Source organism: Cariama cristata, unplaced genomic scaffold, assembly GCF_000690535.1.
Source record: "Cariama cristata isolate BGI_N322 unplaced genomic scaffold, ASM69053v1 scaffold27953, whole genome shotgun sequence".
NCBI lineage: Eukaryota > Metazoa > Chordata > Aves > Cariamiformes > Cariamidae > Cariama > Cariama cristata.
The window spans coordinates 18,265-41,656 of NW_009609385.1; the positions used below are offsets into that span (position 1 = coordinate 18,265).

Genomic DNA, 23,392 nt, shown 5'->3' on the forward strand with positions numbered 1-23,392 from the left:
AAGCCATTTTGATAATTAAGCTTACTTAAATATGCTATTTGAGATTTTCCTAAACAAAGTATTGCCAAAAAACCACATTGCAATTGGCTTTCCTTATCCCAGTATTTCCTGCCATCAGTAAATATTCTAAAAGATGGACATGCTGTATTTTCTTGCTCTTCTGGAAAGTTTCCTATAGAAAAAGAAATACCTCATCCTACAGTCTTTTTATCATACCTTTCTAAGAATCCTGGAGAAATTCTAACCACAGGTAGGAAGGTTGCTTCTGCGGAATAAACAGTGATGCACATCATACACGTAGGGTTAGACCCATGACTTTAAATTCATATATTCTCTTTAATACATGTTCACAGTTCCTACTATATTAATGGACATTTTGTCTGAAGATAAAGAATTCTTTAGTAAGATTAAGAAGATAAAGAAGTCCTTAATGATACACAATGAAACTCTCTCAGCCAAATTTTGGACCAATGTACTATATATGCGTAGTCCTTGTCACATAATCCCCCCCTCAAAATTTGGTCTTGTTTCTGTTGTTGCTTGGCTTTTGTTTTGGTTTCTATACAAGTGGTCTAGATGTTTCAAACCGCACTAATGCATCATACATCACATATCTCAAAATAGATTTAGCAAGTTGATAATACATTTGGTTTACCCCATCAACCTAAATCCCATGTAATTTGCCCTGATGGTCAATAGGAAGTTTTTCTTTTGGAATGAGGTAATAGAAAAAGTAATTTTAAAAGTCAAGGACCATTAGTTTCCTATGTCTGCTAGTCATGCCCCATTGTGGATCTTACGTGTTATGGCAAAAAGAGGAAGAAAGAAAGTGTGTTAGCTAGAAATCACAGGGACAGAGCGTGGTCCTTCAGCATCAGACTGACACTGTCAGCTCCAGTACTAAGGGAAAAGTCAGATTTCCATATTTAATGAGATGTGCCTTACAGGTGGCTTGATGTACAAGCAAGTGCTGTCTCACTGCCCTTATTTCAACTGTTGAGTATCCAAGGTAGAGAATATTACAGTGATTTAAAAGGGAGGTGACAAAGACAAGGAAAACCTAAGCAAATGGCACAGGTGAGAACAGTGGTCCAGCCTGGTTCATTAACACAACAACAAATGCTTCTGACCATTCTAACAAAAATAATCCTTGCAAATTTAAACACTGAGATGCACAGTTGTGTAAACTGATTAAGCTCATATTTGTGTTGCTGCAACTCTTTTCTGTGTTCAGTACAGCTCCTCTCCTTTTCTGTAACTGGATCATTTTTAACATGATGTTTTAAGATTCTTTTTCTCACCTTCCAAAAGGAAAGTATGTCCTTCCAGCCTCCTGTGCCCAGGAGGAGAAACTCTTGGCTTCAGGTGGCTTCCCAAGCCACAGAGACTAAAAGGGACTGGGAAACTGCGAAAATAATCATTGTGGTCATAAGATTTTTCTCATGAAGAAAGCCCAGACAGAGCTTTTTTATTTAATTCTTATGCCATTGGACAAACTTTCAATTGTGGATTTACTGAAACATGTCAGTGGTTGTCAGAGAACTATAATGAGTGGTGATTGACAGATGATCCTTCAGCACCTGAATAAAGGACAGGGTTCGCATGTACAACATACTATACTGCAAGCCCATAATGGCTTCAGGAACCATTCTGGAAAAGCGCTTAAGATTAGAAGAAAAATCCACTCTTCTTTCTTGCCCCTCCCCATTAGATACCTTAGCTAATTTGAAGTCCTGATTAAAAAAGAAGAAACAACATTGTTTAGCAATAGAGATTATTAGATAATTTAATTTAATTAGTATTTTTTCCAAGGAAAAGTAAATATATTTCTTGTAGTGATGACAATTATGTGAATTGTACAAGTAGTGAAAATGGCTATTAAAATAGTAAAATCTTATTAAAGAAATAAGGATTTACCATTGCCATTTACCAAATTTACCATTAACTAAATGCCCAGAATAGCATGTGCAATTTTTTCCAAAAGACAGCAGATGTGTTTTCCTAATAAGTTAGCTTAGCTCCTATCAAGCTGTTAAAGTGCAGATGGTTTATTTGAGGAGGGTGACAGTAGCCACTGCAGTCTCTCTCCCTTTTCTCCTTACCTTCCCCTTCTGGGTTAAGGAAGGGGTTAATAGAGAGCATCTGTCATCCTCTTTAATTGCAAGGCTCTTGTGCTCTTTCGCTCATCAGAAGAAGCAGTTTCATTCTTACGATTTCTTTCTGAAATGTTAGCTCTAATTTGTCCCCATGCTGCTTATTTCTCTGTACTAAGCTTCTTGGCATTGGGTATGACCAGCATGCCCTCATCTCTAGAAGCCAGTAAGCAGCTATCTGTCCCTCCTAAAAACTTCTACATTTTTGGCACCTTGCACATGTTCTATTTCACTGTTGAAGTAGCATAAAAGGAAAAAACGAGAAAAGAGGAAAAAAGACATGAGGCAGCCAGGCATGGTACAGACATGCTTGCTTTTCTTTGGTTAGTTTGCTGGGGCAGGGGGTTGTTATTACTGGGCTATACTTAAAACGTCTCTGTGAACACTCAAGAGGGCTTGGCTTGGGTTACAACTCGCAGGCATCTGTGCTACTTGAAAAATGACAGATGCTTTCTAAAGTGTCAAAAGCTGCTGCCTGAAGTGCAAGGAAGCACTCTGCAGACCATGGGTCTGTTCAGCAAAACTCTTTCTTCTTTAGACTGAAAGGACCTCAGAAATATCAGAACACCTCTGACAAGATAAAGAGATATCCTCTCGTTGGTGTTTTAGGGCAAGAGTTGTGATATTGCATAAATTTAGAGAACTGAAGGCTAGAAAGGACCCTCAGTTGATTTAATCTTACCTCCCAATGTAGCCCGATACTTTCATCTTTTTGAGCACAGTAATTAGTGATTGGCTGAAGTTTGTCTTTCTGGAAGGTATCCAAGAGATAGAAAAAAATCCAGATAAATTAAATTAAACTATATTATTGTAGGTGTCTGTCCATGTTTTTTTCCTGCAAACCCTTTCTCACATCAGAAGCCTTTACTGGATCAAGTGGTTTCACAGCTACTGTGAAAGCCAAGATTACCCATATAAGCAAGGGCCTGAAAGGTCAGACTTTTTCCTGAGTGCACACGTGACAAGGAGCAATGGCTATGTGCCAGTGCCATTAATCTGTGTTTGCATTCCTATATTCACAGGTTCAGAAAGTGCTAGGATTTAGAGGTGAGAAACCACAGTTACCAAGAGGAGGCAGAATTTGGGTTTGCTGTGAAGAATATCTGAAATCTGTTGATACGTTTGCTACGTCATGTACTCCAAAACACCCTTCAGGAACCATTTGGGCATCCAGACAGGCACGAAATGGAAGTTGCCATATAAAGTCAGAGAGGCCTCTTCTTGCTGCATTGATACTTGTTTCTCTGTTTTCCAGAAAAAGGTAGCAGATCAGCCCAATCGGAGTCCCTCCATATGGTTAGCCATGTATAGTGCTTTTGGACGACCAATTCTTCTCAGCAGCACATTCCGTTACTTGGCTGACTTGCTGGGTTTTGCTGGCCCATTATGCATTTCTGGCATTGTCCAGGGCTTCCAGAATACAACCAATAATACGAATACAACAGAAAAGGTAACCTGACAACATGGACTGAAAGACTTTGTTTTGTAGTAGTTCTAGATTCATATCAGGTATTTGATACGTCTGGCTGCATGCTTTTATATGTCTATGATCATCATTGTATTATGTCATTGTTTCTTTCAAGCAAATTGAGTATTTTTTGGTGACACATAGTCAAATTATGAACCTGAGTAGTGGAAGTCTTTGGTATGAATGCAACACAGGTAGTGGAGGCTTCCCCCAGTTGTCTGCATCTTGGTGGAGTCATCACAGCAGTTCTGGGGAGAAGTAACAGCTTTTCTGCCCCTCTTCAACTGTGCCTCTTTGTTTCAGCCAGGACACTCGCTGGTGGTGCCTCAGTGATGCATCCAGCAAGGATGAGTCTGGGAATTTTGCTTAATTTCTGTCAATCTGTCCATTTGTAGTTCATTGACAGGTTTTACCTCTCTGAAATCTGTTTTCCGCTGGGAAGCTGAGAGTAGTGCCTCCCTGTTTATGACTGATTATACTGGTTGTTGCTGTGATGAAACGCATTGGCACATGTGAGAAATTGAAAAGTTTTGATAGCATTCTTGATACTAAAGATGCACAAAAGATGCTAGTTCACAGCTCCTTTTAAGTTTCACTGAGACTGAACTTCCAGAGATCACCTCTAAGCACTTAGCAAGCCTCTGATACAGAACATTTTCTATCATAAGGAAAAGAATTTCTTAGTAACTAGTGAAAAAGTACAGGTAAACTTATTTTACTAGCTGACAGCAGAGAAGACAAGATGAAGAAATTTTCCTGTGTCTATCTTCTAATACAGAAACATCTCCATACACTTTATGCAGTGAGTGTTTTGTATTTGAATGAGCAGATAGGTACGTAATGGAATAATATTTTCCCCTCCAGATAAAGCATTTGACTATCATCACTATCCAAATACCTTCTTCTTGGCTGCTCACTCCTGACATTCATTTTCTTGACTGATGGTCGGAATTTGGCTTTAGATTCTCATTCAGCCATTGCACTGAAGGAGACTTTAATTGTGCAGTTTATCAAATAAAACTCTTTATCATCCTTGAACCTCCATGTGTTGGATTTGAGCCACAGAGTTAAAAGGCAAAGTACATATTTTACTTTCAAAAATGCGGTTTTTTGCATGTTGAACAAAGAAGGTATTTTAGCTTGAAAATGATCATTTCTGAATCTCAGATTTAGGAATCTGTACCTTGTCTGCTTCCTTTATCGTTTGTGCTCTTCAGTGTAGTGGTTTTAGTTCTGGGGTTTTTTAAGTTTTAATCAACACTGACTAAAGGCAAGATTAAAATCCTTGGAGAACTTGAAACCACTCCAAGGGCCTGGCTTGGTGACAGTCACTATTTCTCTTGGATACATTTCAAAATACATTTGCTTTTAATTTATGGATTTTGATAAACTTCCTCTTGGTTGTTCTTGCTATTATGCATTTCTTTTTAAAATTCTCTGTAGTTTCAATTAATGTGGATTAATTTAAGTTTATACCTATTCCCCCTTAATTCCTGAGAACTCTATATACATTGATAGAGGTATCTACAAATGTTATTTTATTATTGATATCCTCACTATGTAAACATGGGAAAGTTAGATGCAGCAGAACATTAGGAGTTTTCAAATATATTTATCTGACCAATTGTGTACTTAAGCAACCCTCGTTTCAAGGAGTCTTGGTCTGGTTGAGCCGCTTAGTCCTATTATTTCAGTGGGATTTAGGTGTCTTACTGACATTGGACCTTTTGAAAACACTGTTGGGTGCTTGTACACACCTTTTGGGTGTCAGCTGCCTGTGGCAGAGGGAGGAGTGTGTGGTGTGGAGGGGCTGGGGTCACTGGAGTGAAGTGAGCCTGGGTGGCTCAGAGCATCTCTCTCCTGCCTGCAGTCCCGTGGCAGATGACAGTAATCCAGAGGGATGAAGGAATCTTCAAGAGGGTAGGTACATGGCGGACTTTCCAGTATTTCCCAAACCTTTAATCTCAGAATCAGGCTGGATATTTCAGTAGAACAGTCTTTTTCCTTCCTTTTTTTTTTTTTTTCTTTTGTAAGAACTCCAGTACATTCTGCTTCCAGCTGGATCGGAAATACCAAAGGAACAGTCTTCCTTGTAGTATTTTGGTACATTTGTTTCCTTTTCTGCCTGAAATAGAGCAGAACAGTGAACATAAAAACTATAAAATGAAAACAAATAAAGTGATTTAAACAAGATTTTTTTTTCCCCTGTTGAGGCATTTGAACCTCATTTTGCGGGGAATACTGGCATATCATAGACTGTATTTCTGGAAGGAATTGTTTCCATAATATACAAATGCAACATAAGTAACTAATCCCATATAATAAATATTTTCTTGCAGCCTCTTTGTGATGCAGGTGGAATGAGCTTTATTTTCTACTGAGTAGCATTTCTATCATAGAAATCATCAGAATTTGATGGAGATACTAAAGATAAGGCAGATATGGTGATCTCATTGTCCGTTTTCTGCTAAAAACAATTCATTTTAGAACTGCCAAAAGTTGAGATCCTAAGTCTTTGGAACATGAGCAGAGTATTTAATTTGTATCCAAATGATTTTGATACGTAGGACAGTGAGAAATCTGATTCCTATAACTTTCCCATAATACCATCAATATTTTTTATTCTAATGCAATGACTGAATTTCCTTGTTTCCAGTGTCTCAAGAATATACAATCCCTCCTACGCCACTTTCATCATTTTTTCCTTTCTTTTCAGGTGAAGGATCCATCAAATTCATATCTTTCCTCAGAGGAATTCCTCAGGAATGTTTATGTTTTGGCAGTTCTTCTCTTCCTGGCCCTTATCTTGCAGAGGACATTCCTGCAGGCATCCTACTATGTGACTACAGAAACTGGCATCAACCTACGAGGTGCTTTACTGGTGAGCAAAGATGTTCCATGATCTGCCAACAAATTCACTAATTATAGCTCCAGCTTTGCACTTTCATTTGTCTTGTTCTTTATCTGAAGACTCCGTTAACAATTGTTTGACAGAAGACATGCACTGTATTTTTATACAGAAAACTGGAAAAAGCTGTATCAGTGACATAGGCAAACTGATGGCAGCAATTCCTTTTGCTGAAAACTAAACCCATCATACTAACATGTAGAAGTTTAACACTCAGTCTGTGCATATAAGAACATATCCTTGCAGATGATGTTAGGTATATGAAGATAAGCGGTGTCATTTTGGCTCTGCATCTGCTTTGTTCATTTGCTTATGAGGTTACTTCTGCTGACTGTGAACAGAGTCATCTGCAGAGTATCTTTGGCCGAGCTATGTTTTACGGGAACATTGTCCATATATCATGAGTGGTCATTCTGAATATTTATGCCCTTTTGCACAGAGCCCTGTGGAATGGGACAGGAGTGATTCATCTGCAAAACTGTGTCTCTAAAACCAGCATCCATTAACCCCCTGTGAAAGTTGTGTTTATGAACTGGAGCCAGCAGTCCCAGCTCAGCGCGTGGGTGGGTTGTAACAGGGATCTTTGCAGACCCAACACCACAGACAGCAGTAGCACTGTCTGCAAAACAGAAGCTGGAACTGATGTTTTGCCAGCTGTAACTAACCACAGGAATAGCATCTCAGCGTGGAAGCTGCTTTTTTGTGCGCACTGTGATTGATGTAGCTGTTTCAAACATTTTCTGCCTTCTCCCAGGATAAACAGTACAGACTTGGTGAAGAAAGAGCACCTGATTATTTCCCAGTGCTTTTGTGACTCCCACTTGCCAAAATGAGGACTCTTAGCACTATATACAGCTGATGTAATTCACCATGGTCTGTAGGCATTTCTGATTAATTCCACAGGATCTACCTTGCTCATCGACAAAACAGGGCAAAGAGCACAGATTATTTTTAAAACGTCTTTAAAGATGCAATGTTTGATATTTGGTCATAACTTCAAACTGGGCTCACAATATTTGTCTTTAAAATTCTGGTAGATATAAGTCCTGATTAATTTTAAACCCTGTTAAGTGCCTACAAATTTTATGGAAATAAATGGCTGGGTAAAGGAGAGAAACCCAAAGGAATATGTACCCACCCTGATCAAAACTTCATAGCATGAGTTTAACTGTCTTATCAGAAACAATGATCTCTGACAGACAGTGTCACAGAAGAACAGGCTCACCGAATGTTTGTTAAAAAAAGATCTTTGCCCAGTCTCTTAAATTTTGATGTTTTGTAGTCATTTTACTCTATTTTAGGTCTGCGTTAAGCAACAAACCTTTTAAGAGGAATTGGAGTTTTTTTAACTCAGTTCTTTCTCTTGTGCTTTCTCTCATTCTGTCTCCACCTCTCTCTGTGTCTCAGGTGAGAGACTGGGAGAAGGGCTGTCTTAGGTAAAGACTGATACTGCAGTTTGAAACATCCTGCTGCTACTGTTGTTTTATAATTATATCATTTTCATATCTTCCATTTTATTCTTTTCCTACAGGCAATGATATACAATAAGATCCTAAGGCTTTCTACATCCAACCTGTCCATGGGAGAGATGACGCTGGGACAAATCAATAATTTGGTCGCCATAGAAACAAATCAATTAATGTGGTTCTTGTTCCTGTGCCCCAATCTGTGGGCAATGCCTGTTCAGGTAGAGCATCAAAGTAAGGGCCTGATTTCAGAGATCCTCAACCTGGTTGAAAAGAGTATACGTCTGTGAGACTACTACAAAATCCAGAGGGGAATCTGGACTTCATATTCATTCGCCAGGAAGACAAACAAGCAGAAATGTGGCCCATCATCTCCTCCAAGGGTTGGGAGGCTCTCTGAGGGCCAGTAAAGAGAGAGGATTTTTTTGAACAGGATTTCCTTGTTATGGATGTAGTCTGTGACTTTAAGACCTGTCATCCTTTACCTGCTCATATTTCTTCACTACTGACACAAGTCATTGCTTTTATTTCTGCCACATGGCAGCAGCACAGGCATCTGACCAGTGCTAAGTATTGCATTTGCAGTGTCCACTTGTAACTGTGTTTTGTGGCAGGAGCAGAAAGCAATTGAATCCTGCTCAGTGACTGACAGCAGCACCAACAGTGCACTGCACGAAATGCTCAGACGAGCTCTCATCTAAACAAGCTTAGTTACTGTAAACATCGGGTTCTTAACAAGGCTGGGAAAGATCTGTAGGCAGGTCTGTAGGAAGGAAAGGTAAAAATTATTGGGCTGAAAGAAATCTTCAAAAGTGCTAAATGACTTAACAATCTAAGCCATGCTGATTTTCCATGAAGCTTGGACTTCTGTAGCACCTTCAGAATTTTAGCTTGGGGTGGGACTGGCATGGTCCTTACCTATAGGTGGCCTATCCTGCTGACATTAACAAGTTTAAAAAGGGATAGAACCCACTCTTACAGTAGATCTGGTTTACTGAAATTCCTGGAACTATGTCAGTAATCTGTTATAACTGTCAGCAATATTACTACCACTAATGGATCGGGTAGGGTTTAGAGAGTCATAAAATAATTTATGGAGAAAAAAACCTAAAAGTTTACATGGCAACAGAAATTAGAAATAATACAGAGGGTTTCATTTTAAGGCACTGTTTCACATGCAGGTTTATTTGGAAGTTTTGCTGTTAATACTTTGAATGTTATTAAATGAACAGGTGGTCTGATTGCTATGACTAGTGAATAATTATATGTAGTCTAAATTCACCACTCATTTGTCCCTTTGATAAAGTCTCTGTCCCAGCCACTGTAGAAATGTAATGACTTTCCTCACCACTACTGTAAAAGACTGGTTTGAGGAAGATTCTGATGATTTTGCTGGTTCCTGTAGTTCACCGTCAGGCAATCAGGAGACAGGGACCACAGAGGTAGCTTGACCATAGCTTTGACTGGAAATAAGTGTAGCATCACCCATGAATTGGCACCTGATGAGCTTGCTTGGTGAGTGAGCATCTGTGGCCAAGGCTATACAGGGCTCTTTCTGCTCTTAATCATAGCAATCACCTTACATCTCTTCTCCAACAATAAAATTGAAAGGTGAATACTTACTATTTCCTTCTCAAAATATTATGCAGCTGATATCAATGACACTGGTTTTGTGGTAATATGTCTTTCTGCCTGATAGGCTCAATTGGCTGTTTTTTGGAAAAAAGAAGGAAGAAACTAACCCTTGGTAACTATGAGCTGGATTATAACTATACTACTCTAAAGAAGGTGATAGGACTGTCCTGTCTTGCCTTATGCGAATGAGTTGAGCTTCAGGGGATGTCCCGAGAAACAGCAGTTGTCAAGGCTACCCCCTCCTCGAGCAGAACAGGTTGTAGCAAATACTGAACTTAATCCATCCAGTGTGATCAAATATAGCCATACCCTGCTGAAGATTGGGGTCAGTCTTAGAAAATATATTGTGTATCCACCAATTATGGCCTGCTATCAATGGCAAAAATTCATTGCAGGATCAGGCCGCCAGTACAGGCTTCAGTTTATGCCAAATACAAATGGCTACCTGTAACCTTGCATTATTCTGCTAAGAAAATGGCATCTAGGTATGCTAATTTACATTACAGAAGCCTGAAATGCTAAATAATGCTTTCAAAATATTGAACTCCACTGATTCTTATTTCTGTTATCGTATAATAAGAAGGCAGATTTAAAGACAGAACTGGCTTGTTTAAGAGATAACAAAAATACAAAGTAGGGAACTAGTTCTATAAGCCCTGTTATCACTGAGGACATCTCTGTGCCATAAAGCGGAGCTTTTAACAAAAGTACTTAGGTAGTAGAGCTTGTATTAACTTGAGAACCAGAATCACAGTAGTTGTATCAGAGCCATTCCCATGCAAACCTTTGTGGGAAGTATTCCCAAACTCTTTGAGGGCTAAGGTAGCATCTTGATGTTTTCCTACAGAGCTACATGATATTGATGCACAAGCTCAGGTTTGTGTCACTCCCAGCACATCTGCTTCATGCGTCAGTGCCTGTCTTAGATGTACCTCTCTCTGCAGTTGCAAGAGGACCACTATGACAGAATGTAACTGTGATTCATGACAGTCCTAAGACCTTTGAATACTTCTAGAGTGATGTAAGGAACTCTAGTGTAAGTTAGAGTTGAGGCCAGTGATTCTGTAAAATGCCTTGGGGCAAGCACCATCATTTTACTGCTCCTTTAGTTCTGTGGAAACCATGTCTGGAATTAGGACTGCCAGGCAGTAACACAAACTATGCAGTTAATGTCAAAAATAAAGGCTTCTGGGTTCATTTCCCACACTTTCCAAACTTGACCTTCTGAAGTACAGGATCAGCTTATTCCTATGAACCATTTAACTGTTTATTAGAAGAAAAAAAAAAAATTCTTGCTATCATTCTGGCATATTGAAATCTACTTTTTTTCTATGTTGCTTCTTCCTTCATAGATAATAATGGGTGTGATCCTACTCTATAATTTACTTGGAGTGAGTGCCTTGGTCGGTGCTGCTGTCATTGTACTGTTAGCTCCAATACAGTACTTCATAGCTACGAAGTTGGCTGAGGCTCAGAAGAGCACTCTCGTAAGTACATTATTTCAGTGACATTTGTGATCCAGAAATGAGAACAGGGAACCAGGGGTTCTGGATTTTGTTCGTGTTGTTAGTGACCATTCATTGCGAAGGTTTGGGCAAGCCATCCCTTAATTCCATCATCCCTTCCTTTCTGTTTTTCTGTGACCCAGTATCTCTTCCTTCCTAACATTTGTCAGACAAGAATCTGAAAAAAAGTATGTGGGCCTTGACCTGCCTTATCTGTGGAGAGTATTTTTCACCCAACTAGCAGTTTCATCTGAATTCAATTCCATGGAAGGGTGTTATTCTTACATTCAGATGTTGTATTTCATGGGATGTTAGCAAACAGTACAAATGACTGATAAATTATAGGAGGACAGTGTTAAAGAATGTGTACTACCCCCTCTGAAATGGCTAGAGACTTTATGCTCTCACCCCAAGCTTTGGTATTCTCTAAAAATTGGCTGGCATTGCTGGATTAGTATCTATTGTACATCCTTCAGTGCTGTAAGTTTCTTTTTATGTCTAATTTAGTTCACCAATTAGAAATGTTTTCTGATACTTCATCTAATTTTTAACTTTATTCTTGTGATCCTTGGACTTTTTTAGTCAACCTTTCATGTTTGAGTTCTCAAATATTTAAAGATCCTTTTAATATTCGGTAAGCAAATTATACATACATGGATCTAATCTTCAGCACACTTCAATCCTCTTGAGTTGTGCCAATTTATACCAACAGAGGATTTATCACTGCATAATTTCAGAAATAGTCTGAATCTTTCTTTTTGCTCTTTCCTGAGTTCCTCTAACTCATAGCATCTTTTGGATTATGATTTTACCAAAACTTATGATTACTGTTTTCTAGTGAGGGGCGATTAGCTAAATATATCAATAAACATCTCATTTATTTTTGTGACTGATCTGTACGAATCCCAGAATTAATCTTGTATCAGCAATTACACATGTGTAGTCTTCTGTCTATTGTTACAGACACCATTGACTTACTAATCCACCTCCCAGAGCATGACCCTCTGTTTGAAGGATTCAGATGCTTTGGTTTATTTTTTCTTTTCAGAACAGGGTCACTTAATTTCCCCTCATGATTGTAAGCTCCAAAGAACATGGAATTTGATATTGTTTTACTCAGTATGGCAACTGAAAGCCTGTACAAAATCACAAACAAACAAAATTGTAAATCTTTAATGAATTTTACAACAGAAGTGAAGGGAAAAGAGCATTCTCATTAAAACTACAAACCATTATCAATTTCTTATCCTTGTTTTCTTTTGAAATGAAGGACTATTCTACTGAGAGATTAAAGAAAACTAATGAGATACTGAAAGGCATTAAGTTATTAAAGCTGTATGCCTGGGAGCACATATTTTGTACAAGCGTGGAAGAAACAAGAATGAAGGAACTCACAAGTCTCAAAACCTTTGCGCTTCATACCTCTCTTTCCAGTAAGTAACTCTGTGTTTAGTGCTCAGAAATGGATCCTGTTCTTTATGCCAACATTCCTCCTGTCTCCAACTAAAGCAAGATACAGCTGTGCCTGTGACACTTTTTTGTGTGTCTGTGGAATGTGATTAAAATAAAAAGGCACGACAAATACATAACACAGAATCTTGAAAATACAGTGCATAATTTATTGATTATTTTTTTTTGTAGTAAGTTTTCTGTCACCTTCATTATGACATTACAGTTATAAATTGCTTTATAGTAAGGAGGCTTCTGATAATATTAGCAGCTCTGATTACAGCAAAGATAAATTAGTGTCTCAAAGAAATTGTATTTTCTGTAATGTAGAAGAGCTGAGAGGGTAAAGGCTTAGTTATATTGCATAATAATTGTGCACATAAAAATTTTTATCCTAGTTCACTGAAGTATACAAATGAGGTAATTCCTTGGCTTATTTGTTTGTATGTTTAAGATCTCTGTCTGTCATGGAAGGAAATTTCTTCCTGCAGAGCAATTCTCCTTTTGGGAGTTTTAATTACTTGAATTGGAAATAACTGGATTTTTCTAATGCCGTACAACTAATTGTAAAACTGTTTTTTCTTATTTCATATAATCTGATGCCTATTTTATTTCTTTTTCACAGTTTTTATGAATGCGGCCATACCAATAGCAGCTGTTCTTGCAGTAAGATCTGTGGTTTTCACTTTTCTGTATAAAAAGGGAGAGAAAAAGAGAAGGGGAGAAAGAAAGAAAGGACACCATTGTTATTATAGGACATACTCCTCATAAAACCAGCAGATGGGTTAATGTGCCCCTGCTAATTGTAGGATACCATGACACTGGAAGTGCCCATTCCTAGAGCTGGTATTTCACCAGCTGTGGTTTGGATTGGTAAAAACAAAAAGAAATACAATTTTTTACTATAAGAAAGAAAGAGGAAAAATCATTGCAACTTGAAAGACCCATTTTGAGAAGCTGTCATTTTAAAGGGATTTTGGGTGGCTTTGCTTTTCTATTGTCTAGCAGGGAAAATCATTCCTGTTTCAAAGTGCATTATAAGCTACAATTTCACTTCTCAATAAAGGGTACTCTGCAGTTTAAGGAGAAATAAATTTTACTTGTCCTCTGTCCAGGTTTGAATCTCAGCACTAGAGGAACTGTGGCACACCAGTCAGTAAGGAGTCTTCATAGACCAAATTCTATGCTGACAGTGGGTACCAGAATTGGATGAAATGTGACCATAGTTCTGCATATGTGAAAAAAAAACCATAAGATTTATTAGATTCTTACTGCTTTTTCAGGGTTATATGTTTCCTTTAAAACCTGAACTCAATTACAAAATTTTACAAAACAAAGAAAATTTTTTCATTCTTAAATGTGTCAATCTCTTGAAATCACTGGCAAGTTTTTAAAATCTTTTTCACTTTAATAGAAGACACCTTTCTCTTCAGTTTATTGGGATTCCCAGTAAATTGAGGTATATAGTTACTGGCCTTAGTTGAGTAAATCATTTTGCTTGCTGTCCTTGTCCATCTTTTTCAATAGCCCTTATCCTGACATGCTCTTTTCCTGATGTGACAGACCTTTGTGACTTACGCGTATACCAATGACAAGCCGCTGCAGCCCGCCCAGGCCTTTGCATCGCTGTCGTTGTTTCACATCCTGGTCACACCACTGTTCCTGCTCTCCACTGTGGTTCGTTTTGCAGTCAAGGCTATCATAAGGTAAGCGGCCCTTCTAGTTTCTCCAACTCTTGAACACCAGTGTTCTGTAATACAACAGGGAAGGTGCTGAGAAAAAGATTGTTTCTACCTGCTTACATGGAAGAGGATTAAGAGGTGGGACTCGTGTTCAAAAATGTGAGAGAAATTACTTTTTACTGCATGATACAGAGACAAAGAAATGTTCCATTCTTTTTATAATTTCACCAAGTTTGGCAGGTCAGATTCGGAGCTGGACTGTCCTTCCTTGGGATATGCTCCTGTTCTCACAGTGTAGCCACCCACCATGGCCCTTACCTAGTACTTTTCTGGGCTCTTGTCAACACGGAGATGAGAGAGACTGGTGTGAAGCTGTCTAGCAAGACTGGCCCTGCTGGTGCAAGGGAGAGCAACTGACTTAACTCTACCTCCACACAGGGTGCATTGGGCTTTAAGTGAGAATTTGCTATTGTCCTGCCTCTCGTTGTCTAGGACTAGCATGGACTCTTTTATGAAAGAGAGTGGATGGAGGAGCATTGGACACTGAAGGACTAGTTACTCAAGGGAGAGTGAGCCCTAAAGGACTTCTTTTAGAAAGGAAATGCTGTTCCCCTTAATGGCACTAAAGAGACGCAGGAGAGGAAGCATGGCAAGGCAGGCATTGGGGGGTTTTGTCTGTGAGGGTTAGGGATCTGCATGGCAGGACACTGAGGAAGTTGGCATGAAGTGGAAAAGATTTTTTAAAAAAAGGAAAAGGAACTCATAAAATGTGTTGCTTCATCAGAAATTTAAATGTTCCAGGCATCTATTTCTGCAACTAGCCCAACAAAACAACTTCCTTTGTGCTGGGCTGTAGAGCACTTAATCTCAAGGGAGTTGCTTGGTAGTAAGTCAAATTTCAGACTTTCAACTATTGCGTCAGTGGTCTGTATGGAAAGAGTCACAGTCATGGGGCAGTTATGTAGACATACACACTGCCAAGATGTCCCAAGAGGCACAAACTGACACCTGACTTGGAGTAACGTGTCAGATGCCAAGCACTAGCAGGATGTAAAGACCAAACTAACCTTCCCACCCAGAAACATAGGTCCTTCTTGCCAAGACCGAGGCACATTGGCAAGGTATTGCATTGCTCCTCCCACTGCCTCTTTTGGTGGGTAATGATGATAATAAATAGCAATCCAAAGGACTTCAGGCTCCACAGCTGTCATTTGCCAGCACCACACTCACTTTAAAAAAAATAAAAATTAAATAGGGTTTATTTTTATCAAAGCAGCAACAGGGCCACATGAGACATTTTCCCTAGCTTGAAAATTATTTCTGAGTAGTGGAAAGGCATCTTTATAAATCATCCCAGCCTCTATATCTCTGCACTATGTTTAGCATAGCCCTAATATCAAAATGGTGTGTACATTTTCCTTAACACTGCTGGCCACCCCTCAGGACATTATTTAAAGACCATATTTGCCAAAATCAACTTTACCCTTTGGCAAACCTATTTCCCAACATCTTTCTCCCATGAACATCATGTTCCCCAAGTGAAGAATGAAGAATGCGTGCTTGGCCACTCCATGGCTCTATCATCAATTGAATACATGTATGTGAGTATGTGCTCATTTGTGTTACAATTAAGCACTAACACTTTGATCAGAATCTCCATTTTATGTTAAAGAGTAGTTCTGGTATGATGAAAGCTTTTGAGGGTACCTGTCCTCATTCAGATGCAAAGCAATGGTTGATGTCCTCTTAGGCAGATGATTAGAATGAGGTCTCTTATCTTCTGCAGGAAGATAAATTCTTGCTTGGTGCACTTATGTAAGACTGAAATTCTGATATGAGAGCTAGACGCATAAATTTTCCTTTCAAAAGAGGAGATAGGAACAGGTATACTGGCAGGAGGAAATAATGACAATAGCAGTCCTTTCTTGCTAACCAGCATCTCTGTGGCTTGAAGATGTATTGATAATTTCATACGAAATGCTCAGACAGGCCTTGAAACAGGACTACATTCCCATTTGCAGATGAATGTTCAAATCACTGATCTGAAGTCATATGTCCTTCTGTTTTCTCAGTCTCTGGCTCAATGCACCTACTTTTAGTTTTTGCAAAGTAACATAGCTTCACCATGACTGGTGGATGCTTTTGTTCATCCCTTCCCCGGAATGATAAAGAGCCAGATGCTTACAGCACTCTGAAAGAAGATGGGGCAGAAAGAGGATCAGATCATTCTGTGATGAAAAATAAAGTGAACCTGTGTGCTGTATTTCCCAGTGGACAGTTTTAAGAAGCAGGCAACGAGAGCTCTTGCTGTATTTCTCCAAGGCTGACCATCGCTGTGCTGAGTTATGCAGTATTCAGTCGTGTTTCCATGCAGTGTATGCAAAAGCTGTGTTTAGATGCACCTAGTGCATTGGCATTTTCAGTAGATGTAGGTGGGTGGGTGACTCATTTATGCATCCTGACTGTGTGTAGGCATGAGAAAGGCAGAGAAGAGATAAGCCTGGCAAGATTAAAACCATTCCAACAGAGCTGTAGTGGCACTCACATGACTAGGTCTCCTCTTCATTCCCAGCTACCAGTGCAATGTTTAATTATTTTCATTTGTCCTTCTTCCATATAAATAAATTTTCATTGCCATCAGGGTGGCAACAGTCCAATAGGAAACCAAAAGTATCCCATGCACTTCTTTTGGAACATTTCTGATACATCCTGTTGGCTGGACTGCACAACAATGGAAATGTACTCATGGAAACCTGGGTTTCTTTAACTCACTGTCCTGTGTTCTTTCAAGTGTACAGAAGCTGAATGAGTTTCTCCTGAGTGATGAGATTGGAGATGACAGCTGGAGAGGTGGGGACAGCTCTGTAGCTTATGAATCCTGTAAGAAGCACACAGGACTTGTAAGTTCTGTTTTATGACACTGAATTTCAAAGCAGAGAGGCAATATAGCCCCGTACAAGGCCAGTGGTCTAGCTGATACTGCTTGGGAGTTTTGGCTTCTAGCCTGACTCTAATATTGACCAGTTTTGCCTCTTCTATGTCCCTGTGTTTTTATGACATGAAGGGTCGCCAAACACATCTAAGCATTGCTGAAGTGCCAGTAGTAATAAAAACCCCGTAACACACCAACACATTTACACATGGTTCAAATTCATCCTTCTCAGTTTTTATAAAAGGCTGAGGTGCATTTCCTGTGGTTATGTGGTTTGTACTGTATATTGCCAGTACAACCCATTGTATGATGGGCATCTTTAGGTAGGACCAATTCCTGCTCTGGGAAATTCAGAATTGGAGGTGAGAAAAACAACACCCAACTTTGTGAAATAGGAATTCATTCCAAAATGCTGTTTCTGGATTGCTAAACATATAGTGAATTTGAGTAAAACTTGAGGGCAAAAAAAACCCAAGGGACATGATTTGGGAAAAGATATTTTTTCATTTTGATGTTTTTCTAAAGCTAGATATTTCAACTGTTTCAGACGGATTATATTATTTGAAATGTGACTGAAACTTGAAGATGGCAACAGAAAAAAAGGATTAGTACAAAATAAGTTTTAAATTAGTTTACCAACCCAAACCAACATTTTTCTTGGATTTCAGGGATAACAACTATAATAAAGGAAACAAAAATGAAATTATTTCAGCATTTATTCTGTTTCTCTTGTCCACCTTTGCCTAGCCCTACAGACAGTGACAGAGAAAGTCTAGATGATAGGGAGAGGGAAAAATAAAGGTAGTATCTGCAAAGGTTAAATCAATCACTGTATACAGCCCAGCTATAAGGAATCACTAAGATAAAACTGATTCAGCTCAACACAGTGACGCTTACAAATACAAGTACCTCTGAATGAGTTAGCTCCACAATTACTGTTGCACATTATCAAGGTACTTTGCACAAGCTAATTTGATATGCTTCTTGCTCCTGCAGCTATTCTGCTTCCAAGAAACAAACTGGTAACTCCGCATGTCATTACACTTTTACTGACACAGCTTTGTTTGGAGCTACCTCAGGTAGGGCAGACTTACCCAGTGGTTTGAGGAGGATGACAGAACTGAAATTTGGCATGGTTATGCATGGGAAATAAAAAATCAGGTATTTCCTGTGATTCAGACAAGGGTGTTTAAAACATTACACTATGTGTATCACAGTAGTGCGTCTTTATTATGAAACATATTGAAAAGCACTGGTTTCTTCTTGTGACCCAGTATGATGATAAGAAAGGGAATGGATTGTTTGTTTTATAGGGAACAAAATGCAGTCCTTTCTTGAGAATTCCAACTTTTCTCCTTTCTTCATTTCATTATGTAGCACACCAAGGCCATCAACAGGAGGCAGCCCTTGAGGTATCAGCTTGAAAGCTATGAACAGGCAACAAGGAAACAAACACGTCCTGTGGAGATAGATGATATCGCAATCAAGGTGGTTTGAAAACATCATCTCATTCTTTACAAGGAGCATATCCTCCTGCAACAGTACCAGCTAGTGCCCAATTGCTGCTGTTCTTCAAAGGCAAATTTTCCATTGAAGAACAAGCTCTTAAATAAATCAGCCCTTTTGCCAAATATAAAATGAGAAGAATTTGCCTCAGACCAGTTTTTTACAGTAATTCCCTGTCTTCTCAGAAAACAAAGAGGCATCATGAGTCTAAAGGACCAAAACCTAGACAATCTGATATGCAGAAATTAATACAGAGTTTTTGACTTTGCCTTCGTACACTTCTCTCACTCACAGAACCAAGATCAAAACTTTTGAGTCATTTTTGACATTTATTATGACGTCATTTATTATGACATTACTTTAAGTCATATTGGCCAACTTTTCCCCAAATATGTGCTCTGCGCAAAGAATGTTTCGCGGCCCTGTCAACTCCAAAGGAGTTGCACAAAAGGGCTAGGGTCCACTAGGGAACATTTTTCTTATGTCCAGCATAAACCTTGTGAATATTCAATTTGTACTTTGGGAATACACTCACAAGTAGCCATATATCACAATATGCAGAATGATTCATTCCTTGATAAGCTACGTTATTTAGATTGTCACCTGTGAGGTCTTGTGATCATTAGTCTTAGTCTTTAGTCTTATACTTGACAGAATGAAAATATTTGGTAACTAGAGTTCAACTCAGGATCATCCCCTTATTGCATTTCATACAGTGTATATATTTGTGTATATAATTTTTCTTATTCACAAACTTCTGAGTTTGGCAGTCTTTACTAACCTAACTTGCTTTTTTTTTTTGTATATGAGCATACCTCACCATGTCTATTAATCACAGATTTATTTTAGTAACGTATTTTAAATCCAAAATAGACATTCTATTTTTTTCTCATGTGTTTATATATCTGACATGTGGTAATTGTTTTGTAGGTGACCAATGGATACTTTTCATGGGGAAGTGGTTTGGCTACATTGTCCAACATAAACATTAGAATCCCAACAGGTAGGATAAATGCACACCTTAAACATGAAATATGTAATATCAAGTTGTTGCTAATTCCATTTCATGGTGTTGTGAAAAGCAGAAACGTTTAGATTTTTATAAGAAAAAAATGAAGGTTGAAAATGTATACATGGTCATGAACTATACTGGTCATATAGCTATATCATTAACCTAAAGTACTATAACTAAACAAAAAATTACATGGTTTTTATATACTTACATAGTTTATATAGTTTTTATAATAGCAGGAACAAAGTCAAGAATAAGAATAAATATGAAACAGATGGTTGCAAAAAAAATTCATTATTATTTTTAATAGACAAATCAAAAAAAGAGGGAGAACTTCAGACTCGTTCAAACCAAGGATCCATCTAATTCAGTATTGTATTTCCAGCAGTGGCTATCAGTGGGTGCAGAGGGACACAGCACTCATATTATACTTGTCCTGCCATTCCTTAACATTAGTCTCCCAGTTCACAACTATTTTCATCTCAGAAAATTCCTTGAGCCTCATGCAGTTTGTCTGTCAAGAAATCCTCAATGATTTTCTTTTTCAATGAATTTCTCTTTGTTGAACTGAGTTCCTGTCATTTCTTGCATCCTCAATGTTTTTTCGCTCGGAGTTCCACAGGTTTACAAAACATAAATTTGGTTTGGAAGACTTACATAGCCAGTGTGAAAAGTAGCAACTATTATTTTCTGTTATTATTATTGTTGTTGTTGTTAATGCTGTAAAATTCCTAACCCTCTCTGTTGGTATTTCCTGTTATTAAATAGTCTTATATTTTATTTTTATATCCTATCAAGGGCTTAGTTTTAAAATAGCTTCTTACTTTAGGTTGACACATTTTAGATGTCACATGGTTATTAAGTAATCCCGAAGCCTGTATCATTTGTTTCACTGTAGCATTAGGTGTCCTGTACTTGGATGAACACTTCTTTGTGTTGGCCCAGTGCCGCAGACAACACCAGCAGAAGGTCTTTTCTCCAAGGAGTTTACAATCGAAGGCCATGGGTTCACAAGCTGGCTGAGCCAGTCTAAGATTTTACTAACTCCTTTGGAAGAAATAAGACCCTTAACTCCCCAGCTGGTGAGAAGCTTCCCTGGCAAAAGCACTAGCTAGCACAGGTAGTAAGTTCATTTAGTTTATGGGAAGATCTGAGAAGCACCGTTGCCACGACAGAGTAGGACTGAAGGTAGGAAAGTGGGGGTGAGGGAAGGAGGAGTACAGCAAAGCAGAAAAGAGTAATTGATCTCCTTTCAGTTACGGTCACTTATTAGAATGGCCCAAATTTTCATGGAATCCCAGACTGAATAATCACTCCCCACTTTATATCATTTGCCCCTAGATAACTTCCATAAAGTAACACAGTCCCATACAATGTATGATAATATATGCCAAAGCAATAGTCTCATTCCTTTGGAGATCAGTGTGTACTTGTACTGTCCATTAATGTGTATTTCCATAGATGAATACGTGCAATATTGCCCATTTACATAGTGGATGCTAATAAATTTAACCAACTAGTTCAGGTGCTCTAGAACTGGATCTAGCTGAGCCTTGTGGACTTGAATAGAATTGGGGTTTTTATTTTTTGAAAATATGTTTGTTACTGTCATAGGTCAGATGACAATGATTGTGGGTCAAGTTGGCTGTGGCAAGTCATCACTTCTTCTTGCTATATTGGGAGAGATGCAGACGCTGGAGGGAAAAGTTCACTGGAGCAAGTATGTTTCATATAGCTATTCATTGCTGTATTCATTTAAGAAGGAAGTAGCTGGGATTTGCTGTGAGAAATGTAAACTTCATGTCTCAGAACTGCATGTTGAATGATTATCACCACCCAGATCCTGGAAGACATCACCTGCAAACTTATAAAGGATTTTTCTTGCTGTTTTGTCCTGGTTCAGAGCTGGCAGAACAAAGTGCCTCAGGAAGGGAAATTGGTGATTAATATCTAGTGTATTAGCCCTAGCAAATGACCTGAATAGAAAGCATATACTATTCCTGTAATCAAATAGGCTTCATATTCACTATAATTGAAGTCAGCATTGTTATGCTGCTACTGTACACACCAGTGAAAGCGTGACAGGCTGGAGCTTCTTCAGTCAAGTGATACGTGTGGGGTAGCAGAATACAGGAAAGGCTGTATGTCTCACTCAGTTGTGCTGCTGCTAGCAGACAAAAAGGTGATATAACAACACGTAAGCAATGCTTTTCCCCTTGCCTGGTATCTGCCCAAGCCTCGCCTCTGGAAGTCAGTGTTCCTCTTCACAGTGATACATTCAGAAAGCATCCCGAGGACACCGAATACTGAAAGAGTAAAGGCTGTGAAGAAGCTGTTGCTGAAGAGAGATCTGCCAGTGAGGTCAGGCCTCAGGATCCACGTGGATTCAGACCCAGTGAATGGGAACTGCTTACAGAAACTAAGTGGGGCAGCACCCACTCTTCCAGCCTAGGCAGGGCAGAGGATGTGGAAGGGATGTGCTGTAACTCCAAGGCTTGTTCTTTGATTTTAAAGATCAGTTCTGTTTCCTTAAAACTACCAAGCCAACCTCTTCTTAATTAGCTTTTTAAGGAGAAAGGATGAATTTTGTCACAGAGACCAATATTTTGTTGCCCCATCCCTTAACTAGTAACCTCCTTTGTCATCTTTTTCTTACAGCAATTTTACAAGCTGGATATTTTTGCTTTTCCTGCACTAGTATGGGTGGCATTTTCTGTTCTCTACCCATATTTCACTGTCTGCTATTCTAAATGTATGCTGTCACTGGAGTAGCAGGTACAGTTGGAGCCAAGGCAAGACTAACTTTAGTTTAATTGTACGTGAGTTTAAGCTTTGAAGGAAGAAGGATATGTGACTTGCCACAGTTAATTTCTTTGAGAGATACAATGAAGATTTTGACATCACAAACAGGCATTTTTTTTCTGAGTAGTTTAAGAAAATACAAGGAGTGAGTAGATTGTACTTTGAAATTATTCTCACAATTGTTTTCAAAGATATATTTGAGAAAGACTCAAATTTGTCCTAGAGAAAGATACAGAATCTTAGGAAGATTAGAGTAAATAAGAAATCTTAGAAAGATACTAGAGAAAGTTTATGAAATGCTATTTAAGTTTCACGTTATTCAAGAGAGATTGAGATCATATCATCAGTTGATTAGCAGTCTGTACATAACCAGCAACTCAGGTTTTATCAAGCATCTCAGGCCTTAGTGAGTGACTTTTTTTCATTGCACACTATAATTTAGTACTGTGATATAGCTGATGCAAACATGGTTATGTTTTGCTGATAATTTCAGACTGCCTGGCAGACAGATCGATACAGAAGGATACTTCAGGTATTTAACTAATTGGATCCTGTATTTTACAAAACCATAATAAAGGTCCTATTTACTCTCCTAAATCCCCTTCCATGTGATTCCACATGCATGACTAACGCAGCTACTGATCTAGGGGTGAAATGCAGGCTAGGTGAATTCCCCAACAAATTCAGGTATAACAACACAGTAATAGTAATGATGGATAAGATTTCAGCCCCAGTTATATTGGGGTAATCCTGCAATACATCATTGTGAAAACCCATCATGGGCCTTAAATACCCTGTTGCTGTTGTGGTTGACTGCAGTGAGAGCTGTATGTCCTGCTGCCAGTGTTGTCACTGAGTTGGGATCTTAGGGAAA

The 23,392-nt window shown here is 38.7% G+C and overlaps 1 protein-coding gene across 1 annotated transcript in view; it reads left to right on the top strand.

Annotated features, from left to right (window-relative positions):
- The window catches only part of ABCC9 (ATP-binding cassette, sub-family C (CFTR/MRP), member 9), a 74,354-nt gene that overhangs the window by 16,186 nt on the left and 34,776 nt on the right, over positions 1-23,392 (top strand). Inside the window, exons 7-17 of the mRNA XM_009697531.1 lie at positions 3,409-3,603; positions 6,338-6,502; positions 8,061-8,216; positions 10,983-11,117; positions 12,406-12,568; positions 13,210-13,250; positions 14,148-14,290; positions 17,058-17,166; positions 18,576-18,686; positions 19,635-19,707; positions 21,331-21,436. Coding sequence (XP_009695833.1) covers positions 3,409-3,603; positions 6,338-6,502; positions 8,061-8,216; positions 10,983-11,117; positions 12,406-12,568; positions 13,210-13,250; positions 14,148-14,290; positions 17,058-17,166; positions 18,576-18,686; positions 19,635-19,707; positions 21,331-21,436 — 1,397 coding nt within the window. The remainder of the gene's footprint in view (positions 1-3,408; positions 3,604-6,337; positions 6,503-8,060; positions 8,217-10,982; positions 11,118-12,405; positions 12,569-13,209; positions 13,251-14,147; positions 14,291-17,057; positions 17,167-18,575; positions 18,687-19,634; positions 19,708-21,330; positions 21,437-23,392) is intronic.